A 9,104-nucleotide genomic window follows, 5' to 3' on the forward strand; every position below is an offset into this window, starting at 1 on the left:
TTTCACCTCTCTTTCCCCATTCGTGTTTTCTTTTCATCATCTTGTCCATGAATGTTCCTGCACTTGCTCTCTGGGTGACTGCATTTAAAAGCAAAGCCTGATAGAAAAGAGCCAAGGGATGATCCGCCTTTTAATTTCATAGTATTGTCCAATCAATTAGTTATTAGGCGCATGTGTGCATAAACATGCACATGGACCCACAGATCGGGACTTGACAAACCAACCACGGTGCGGTCTTGAGGCTCTCCTATCCAAAAGACAGACCATGTGACTTTGGGATGTTGTTTTGGCCTATCCAATATGACCGGTAGGGAGTGGCGACGTAGCCTCGGAGAGTGTAAACAGAGTGGGGGAAGCTTTATGTTACGTGAGCGGCGCAGCAGAGTTTAGCCTTCGCTAAGTCCCTGAGGATGGGTGGAGATGTGGAGGAGAATCCTCTAGCACTACCCTCTGGGCGTCTGTTTGATAACACTGGAGTACAGTGCCCAATCGCCGAGTGCAGAGACGACACGCACACATGTGCTGGGGCGCACAAAAAACGCTCCTCTACCTGCTGTGAGCTGGGAGTTTTCATATCCATACTCAAGACACAAACGCACGCACACACACGCACACACACGCACACACACGCACACACACGTACACATTGTCTTGTTTTCGCACACTGAGTTTGCCACCGCTGGCGCTGCTGCTGACCACGTCAGCGTCCACACTGCGATGAGACGCGGCTGTGCGGAGGAATGCGATTTGAGCTGGATAAAGGCTCTGCGCTCGCCGTGTTCCCACTGGCGCAGGGGACGCTTGGAGCTGTTTTTGGCCCGCTTGGCTTGCGTGCCTGCCGGGGAGCGTCAGACAGGGCAGGAGAGGGCCGTGGTCCCGAGGAGACGGGCCTGTGGGGGTGGGTGACTGCGGTCTGGATCTGTGGCGCTGATAAGCCAAGCGCCCCATATTTATACAGCTGGGGTCAGCAGAGGGCCTGGGGGCGGCTCTCTACCTTATGTAACTGGCATACCCACGGCCTCGCACACACGCCTCCCCTCTAGCCTCTAGGTAAGGTGTGTGTGTGAGTGTGCACGCATGTAGGCAGAGGCAGGCAGGCTAATCCCAGACACATGGCTCTCATTTTTTCATCGCTCCGAGGAGCATCCGACTCCCAAACCTTCAAATCCGCAACATCCCGGCGAGCCCTCGCCATGGTTACACAAGCATGGAGATCGAGGTGGTGAAACGATGCCGGACACACACACACACACACACACACACACACACACACAGTGAGGATAAAAGAGTAGAAGGATAAAGGGGGTAAAAGGAGGACCTCTCTGGATCTCTGACTCCTCTTCTCTTCTTCTGGGGAGGTGAAGCCCTGTAGGAGAGGGGACACGAGACGAGTAGGGAGAGAGAGAGAGAGAGAGAGAGAGAGATGAATAGAAAAGGAGGAGGAGAAGGAGGGCAAGGGAACAGGCTGCTTTTGTTGTCGATTGTTTTCATTGGCTTTCCCGTGTCGTTAAAACGGGCTCGGAGGGTCCTGCGGTTCTGAGAAGTGGCGGCGTGGAGGCGAGCTCTTCACTGGGAGGATGACCTTCATGTGGTCTGCTCTGAATCAAGATTTGGGCCAAGGTCACACTGCCAGCATCTGCCCCCTATTTCAGAAAATATAAACCAGAGGACTGAGAAGGTGTGTGTGTGTGTGTGTGTGTGTGTGTGTGTGTGTGTGTGTGTGTGTGTGTGTGTGTGTGTGTGTGTGTCAACCTGAGAACCTTTAATCACTGCTGATGCATGGGTGTGACTTTTGGATCTGTCACACAGGTCTCCTAGAGGGAAGGTGCTGACCTTGTTCTCGGGCCCAAAGTCCAACAAAGACTTTATGTAACTTACAAGAACTTGTGTTAGTGTGTGTAGGCGGTGGATATTATTATCATGCTTTATGGGAGTTGAATAATAATCCTTTCGATTCTTTTGTCTGGGAAACTTGGTACATTTTGAATGGAGGCGAGCCAAGTGACCAAGATGGCCCCTGGTGTTGCGCAGTCCAACTAAACGAGCAGCCTCACAGCTGCAGCCTAATGAAGCACTTTTATTCCAACAGGGGATTTCCTGTTTAGGATTGAGCCCAGGGGGGAGGGAACAGAGGCAGGAAATCATGGTGTTTAAATGTCTACAAATCAACCTAGGGCAACACTTGTCAACCATAGGCCTATTTGTGATTGGGCTGATTAGTGTGATTTCTGAGTGTGCTCCTAACGTCTTGCCTCCCTCTTGTCTTTGGCATGCAGCGCTGAAGGCGGAGAGATCTTCAACCAGTGTGTTGCCGACAACGACGAGGCCTTCACAGAGAAGGACGTCATCCGATTGGCTCGCCAGATCCTTGCGGGTGTGGCATTCCTGCACAGGAACAACGTTGTCCATCTTGACCTGAAGGTGGGTACGGCTACATGCGTTCAAGCTGTGTGTGTGTGCGTGCGTGCGTGCGTGCGTGCGTGTGTGTGTGTTTGTATTGGGGAGTGGGTGGGATGCCCAGACTCTGATGTGAGTGAATGACGGGAGCACAGATGTGTGAGTTAGTGGTTTCATTTGAACAGGGTTTAACATAACAGATCTTCTCTTCTCTACTCCGCTCCTTTAAAAGCTTGCTCTGCTCCCCTCCTGTGTCCTCACTGTACTGGAGAAATGCCTCACACCCATGGTGCATACTGTGACTAATGGAGCCAATAAAGACACACACACACACACACACACACACACACACACACACAGAGTTTAACATTGTGCCCACAATCATGTGGACACACACCTACACACTTGCCGTGATAGATGAAGCTAATAAACCACACACTGTACTTATTCCATCACTTTGTCCTAAAAACACATGCACGCACACACTCACACACACAGAGAGCTCATCGGCCTCATTTGTAATGAGGTCTTGTGTGTGCGTGAGTGTGTTACATAATGTCGGCCCAAAGTGGAGGAGGAGGGGAGGAGGGAAGGGAAAGAGCTGTTTCTATACTATAGTGCGTGACTCCGAGGCGGCTACTTTTGGGCTGATTTAGAGAGCAGTGAAAGAGCGACTCTGAGCCAGAGAATTTACAAGAGAGAGGAAGGAGATGAGAGCAGCGGCAGACACACAAAGAAACCTCAAGGATCAGGACAGATGCTCGGTCTGCTCTGGTCTGCTCTGGTCTGTTGAGGTATTAGGGCTACGGATGGAAAGTTCAGGGCAGATCAAAGTCAAGGGGAAATGAGAGAGAGAGAGAGAGAGAGGGAGAGAGAGAGAGTCGATGATGGAGGAAAGTCACTCTAGGAACAGGAGGAGGAGCGGAAGAGATTTCTAGACTTTCCATTTTAACGTTACTCTCTATGTACACACCGACATCCATCTGGAGTCCTTAAAGCCTCACTGGATGGCTGCTGTGGTCACTGTCATTTTGTCTGACTTTTGCTGTACATGAGGACAGGAGTTTTAAATGGCATATTCAGTGTTTTGCTGACTTGTCATAGCAAAAAGGGTCTGCAGACCATCTAAGTGTAAGTGTGTGTGTGTTTCCTCTCCAGCCCCAGAACATCCTGTTGACCAGTGCTCAGCCCCTTGGGGACATCCGGATTGTGGACTTTGGCCTGTCCCGACGCATGGACTCCCTGACAGAGGTGCGGGAGATCCTGGGCACTCCGGAGTATGTAGGTGAGTCTTCGGCCGCAACTATCCCTCCATCAAGCTGATGGTCCACAAGGAAACGTTTTGTGCAATGTGGCTGAGTGGTGTTGCTGGACAACTTTAATCACCATAAGGAAAATCTTCGTCATTGCATTAAAACACATGGAATTGGTTATGTGGTTGTCTAGCAAAATTGCTCAATAAGTTGTCCCATATATCATCATATATATATATATTGATAATGATGATGATGATGATATATATGTGATGATATATGGGACAACACATACATACATATGTGTGTGTGTGTGTGTATATATCTATACATAATAGATAACCTAATCAGCCTTTGTTTTCTCTTGGAACAGCTCCAGAGATCTTGAACTATGAGCCCATCACCACTGCAACAGACATGTGGTAAGTGTGACGTCCCAGATCAAAGTCTGTGTGAGTGTGTGTTTATGTTTGTGTACGTGTGAGTGGGCATTTATGCGTGTGTGTGTGTGTGTGTGTGTGTGTGTGTGAGAGAGAGAGTGTATTTATGTGTGTGCGTCGTGCGTGCGTGCGTGCGTGCTGCACACAAGTGATTTATTGGTTAATGAGCGCTCTTTATGGCCGTGTTTAGTAGGGTGACATCATCTTCAACGGTAGTCATGAAAGCTGTGTGATGAAATGAGCAGAGAGTTGAGTGGTGCAGTCTTCAGCCTGGGCTCTCCGGGCTTCTTTTAAACGCTCCCAGACTTCCTGTAAAGCCCTTATGAAAAACATCAGCTTCAAATGTCCCACCGCAGGCTTTTGGTCTCATCAAAGACCACCAGCAGCTCCCACTGCAAACTGTTGCTTATACGAGGACAGATTCTCTCTCATGAAAGAGCGCACATAGCACTGGTCTCTAGATGCATTACATAACAGTTAGAGGTGCACCATCACCGGCCCATGTGCCTTCCTGATATATACATTAAAGAAAGTCAACACGAAAGAGTCATCACTATTTTCCAGAAGGTTCTGTGATTTGTGCGCTGGTGGACGTGTCTGACCCCCCGCTCTCTCTCCCCCACTGACAGGAGCATTGGAGTTCTGACGTACGTCATGCTGACGGGGGAGTCGCCCTTCCTGGGTGAGGACAAGCAGGAGACCTACCTGAACATCTCCCAGGGCAACGTGGACTACTCCCAGGAGGTGTTCGAGGGCGTCTCCTCCCTGGCCATCGACTTCATCCAGTCGCTGCTCCACACAAACCCAAGGTGAGTGGCCCAAAGAGAGAGAGCGTGTCTGGGGAAGAGGGCTGGGGAGGGGTGGGGGTGGTGGGTGATGAAGTGCAGACATGGTCCCTGATGAGCCATGTCTCTGTGGTACACTCACAGTACAACTCCATCCCAAAGGACAGATGAGAGCCATTAAGGTCTGCTGGAGTGTTTCCACACGCCTGGGCTGCCCCTTCTAGAAACTGGGGCACAGCGGCAGCCATTTTGTGTCCTCTCCATCAGTTTGACTGAGCAGCTCAGAAGGCTCACACGCGCAGCCATTACGGCTCGCTGAGAAACGACTGCAGCCCTGGCCTCTGCTCTCTCCGAGCTGTAATCCTCTCTGTATAATTTAACGCCCACAGATGATCTGCGGCTTTAGTTTTTTTTTTTTTTTTTTCAAAGAAAGAGGGAGAAAGGGGGAATGAGAGGAGGAGAAATAAGAGAAAAGGAGAAAATAGCTGTGGAAACATTCCTGCCTGTGTGAGTAATCCCTGGAGAGGAAAACTCTGAGAGGAGAGGAGAAGCCGTGCAGGGCAGGAAAAAGAGCGAAAGACGTTTACGCTTGGACTGTTGACTGAGATGGTGTCAGTTGCAGGCAGAAAAGGAGCCTCTATTTCTCCAAACAGTCTCAGCTTGACCTGCTCACTCTGAGCTTTGTTCCATCGTTTATGATGATTTGCAAGATGATGGTCTCTCAGTAGTAATGATTTCTAACGGTCATCTCTCTCTCTCTCTCTCTCTCTCTCTCTCTCTCTCTCTCTCTCTCTCTCTCTCTCTCTCTCTCTCACGCACACAGAAAGCGGGCCACAGCTGAGGAGTGCCTGAGCCACCCATGGCTGAGCGGTCACTCTCCTCACGTCCACACCGCCGTTCCCCCTGCCCCTCCGATGCCTGCCCGCGTGCCGCTGGAGTCGCTGGACGAGACCAGAGAGTTGGAGTCGCTGGACGAGACCAGCCAGTCCGAGTCGGAGCCCGAGAGCCCTGTGCCGCCGCCCCAGCTGCCGGTGCCCTCGTCGTTCGCGGCCTTCCCCGGCCAGGGCGAGCTCAAGTCTGGACGAGACCAGAGTTGCCTGGACGAGACCAGCCAGTCCGAAGTCGGAGCCCGAGCCCTTCCCAGCTCCCGACAGGAGGGCCTTCCCGCCAGGGGAGGTCAAAGTCTGGCTGATCTTCAGCTTGGAGCCCTTCCCATCCCGACAGGAGATCCAGCAGGAGGTCCTCTGCTGATCCAATTGGAGCAGCAGCCAATCAGCAGAGGGCTCGATTAGCTCAGCGGCCAATGGGGTTCTCCTGATGATGAACTGTGACTGACTGATTTGTGCTCCTGTGCATGACTGACAGTGTTGCGGCGTGTGCCCGTCTGCCTTTCTGCGTGAATGTGATGTGGCCTATCCCCTGAACCGAACCTCTCTCCTCTGAACACACAAGTGGGCCTGCATCGTGGCCCTAGAGACAATGTGTTTATAAAGCCTTGATACGCCGTTTGTAAACCTTAAATAGCAACTGATCTGAAGAAGGAAAGACTTGAAAAGAAATGAAGACCGGTTTTGAAAGGTTTGAAAATAAAAAAGCCATATAATGGCTTTAAAAAATGCACTCAAGTCCTGTCATTCCTGTATGGGGGAAGAGGCAACTCAAAGTGGAGGAGGTGGGCTAAGTTCTTATAAGATGAGGCCTTGATCTAGTAGCCTTACAGATTGAGATCCGTTTGAATGAGAAGTATGGTTGCAATGGTGGTGATGAAGGCCTTTATCTGTTTGGTAGTCCACTGGTGACACCCCCTCCCATCCACATTCACCATTTAAAATGAAAAATCTACAAGCACTTTTATTTAAATTGTATAATTTTATAGTTTAAAAAAATGTTAAGGAGTCCTTTGCCAAAGACGTGATGACATGGTTCAGACAAGCACAACATTTTAGTTGTTAGAGGTGTCCACCCACACATATGTACATAACCACACACACACATCACTGTCTCCTATTATTCGGAGTGTCCACCAAGTTCCAGAGTGACAGGTTTTTGATGTTGTCATTTAGTTGTTGTTTTGTCATGTTTTGCTGTTGTTGCACATGTGACCTGTACTCACAGCCTGGGTTGAAGTTTTTTCACTTATGCTTTTGATTTCGTGCTCCTGTCTGATCCATGCGTTTCCTCCTAGAACCTCACTTGCTGATCACATTTTTTAGACAAAAAACACAAAAAACAAGATGGCCGCCTCAGGAAGTATACTGTACTTAGAACTGTGCTGTTTTCTTTTGATTGGGTGGCCAAGAGATGTCTTGATTAGGAGATGTATATACAGCTCTCAGTGACTCTGGAGCGGCTAGCTGAACAATGACTTGCATGAGAGAGGGCGAGAGAGCAGTGAGATGACTTAAGTGCTTAACCTGGGAGATTCTCCACATTAAGAAGAAGAAAGTGAGAAATGTCTGCTTTTGGATATTTTCTCTCAAGTAAGAAGTCAATGTATATTTTGTGTGTTTCTTCTTTTTGTTTTAAGATGAATTGTGTACAAAATATTTTTCTATTGTGGCATTGTACTGTAAGGAGTGATAAATTGTATTAAAATTGTATTAAGTTTCTTTTTTTCTTTTTTTTTTACTCTTTTCTTTCCCCGATGTTTGCTTTTAAGCTTCAAACAGGTTTGCACTTAGTGGAAATCCTGATCTTAATATAAATAAATGTTAATGGCATGCATCAAAAATAAATTTTGTATGAAACAAGTCACCTGAATAGTTCTCTTCTTGGTCTGTTGTGTTTTGTTGTAACAGCGAGGTGGTGTTGGGATTGTGACGTGTCGTCAGTTTCCTCTCTTAGCTCCTCTTCCCGGCATTAAGGTTTCTTAGAAGTGAAAAAGCCCCTTTCCCAACTGAATGTGTGTGGATGTACTGCCATTTATACACAAACACACACAAACAAACATTGTTCAGGAAATGCCAGAGAAGCTTTTAAGTGGAATGCTCCTGTCACATAAATACATCCTTCCCCATTACTCTTTCTCTCTCACACACACACGCACTTACGCTTTCATCAAGCTAAACAATAGTCGTGTTTGCTTGAGTTCTAAATTTGTACCCCTTTTCTGTGGCTTGGCTTTCCTCCAGCCTTGACCCTCGCACACACACACACACTCTCTCTCCCCCTCACACACACACACACTCACACACACACACACACACAGCATACCACTGGGCCTTGAGTTTCCGTTTCCCACTGAGGAACTTCAGGAATGCCCCACTGAGGAACTTCAGGAATGCCCCACTGAGGGAACCACTGGAACCATTTGGGTGCCCTTTTATTCTCCATCATTCGTTTCTTCCACTCCTGTCCTCCATCTCCCCTCTCTCTCTCTCTCTCTCTCTCTCTCTCTCCTCTCCCCCCCCTCTCTCTCTCTCTCTCTCTCCCCCTCTATCTCCCCCTCTCTATCTCTCTCTCTCTCTCTCCTATCTCTCTATCTCTCTCTCTCTCTCTCTCCCTCCCCTCTCTCTATCTATCTCTATCTCTCTCTCTCTCTCTAATTCCTCCATATATCTCTCTCTCTCTCCTCTAATTCTATCTCACTGGTTCTAATCACTGGTTAGATCACACCTGGACCAGATGTGGTCTGGACCTGGTCATCATCTGATGTACCTCTGTCTCCGCTCTCTCCCTGGTCTGGTTCCTCCTCCCCAGGCCACAGTTAAACAGCACATTCTTACTGAACTGACCCCTCACCACTGACCTCCACAGCAGGCCCCATTTCTGTGATGTGGTCCGTTTGTTACCCACATATATCACGTGTCACATATTGTCCACAGGGGACAATAGGCCACTTGCATAACCAGGGTACTTCATATGCAACAATATGTGTGTAGTGTTGTTATGTGCGCACAATTGATCCCTAGGGGGACATGAGAGGAACATTAGAGCACTCCATTCAACTCAGCCTGGAGCCAACACTGTCCTGGGTTTAGTATGAACACAAGAATGTGTCAAGAGTTTCTCCACTAGGCTTGAATCTGTCAGCAACCATTTCCTCCTGGGTTTCACGTATATGCACTCTGATGCAGAGAGAAAGCCTCCTGTAAGGCCCGACGGCCTGGGGCCATCCCAAATATAGGAATCGGGAATGCCAAACATCTGGGAAAGATGAGGAATCCCCTCTTTCCCAAGGGGCGTTGTGGACAGAAATGTGTACCGTGTGCCATCCATTATGTAAGAGA

General features: G+C 48.9%; 1 protein-coding gene across 1 annotated transcript in view; it reads left to right on the forward strand.

Annotated features, from left to right (window-relative positions):
• The window catches only part of stk17al (serine/threonine kinase 17a like), a 20,838-nt gene extending 13,209 nt beyond the window's left edge, over window positions 1-7,629 (forward strand). The window contains exons 3-8 of the mRNA XM_048246629.1: window positions 2,277-2,421; window positions 3,556-3,682; window positions 4,024-4,072; window positions 4,720-4,899; window positions 5,699-5,967; window positions 6,059-7,629. Coding sequence (XP_048102586.1) covers window positions 2,277-2,421; window positions 3,556-3,682; window positions 4,024-4,072; window positions 4,720-4,899; window positions 5,699-5,967; window positions 6,059-6,126 — 838 coding nt within the window. The 3' untranslated portion in view covers window positions 6,127-7,629. The remainder of the gene's footprint in view (window positions 1-2,276; window positions 2,422-3,555; window positions 3,683-4,023; window positions 4,073-4,719; window positions 4,900-5,698; window positions 5,968-6,058) is intronic.
• Window positions 7,630-9,104: the final 1,475 nt, after the last annotated feature.

The sequence above is a fragment of the Alosa alosa genome, chromosome 6 (genome assembly GCF_017589495.1).
Source record: "Alosa alosa isolate M-15738 ecotype Scorff River chromosome 6, AALO_Geno_1.1, whole genome shotgun sequence".
Lineage (NCBI taxonomy): Eukaryota > Metazoa > Chordata > Actinopteri > Clupeiformes > Clupeidae > Alosa > Alosa alosa.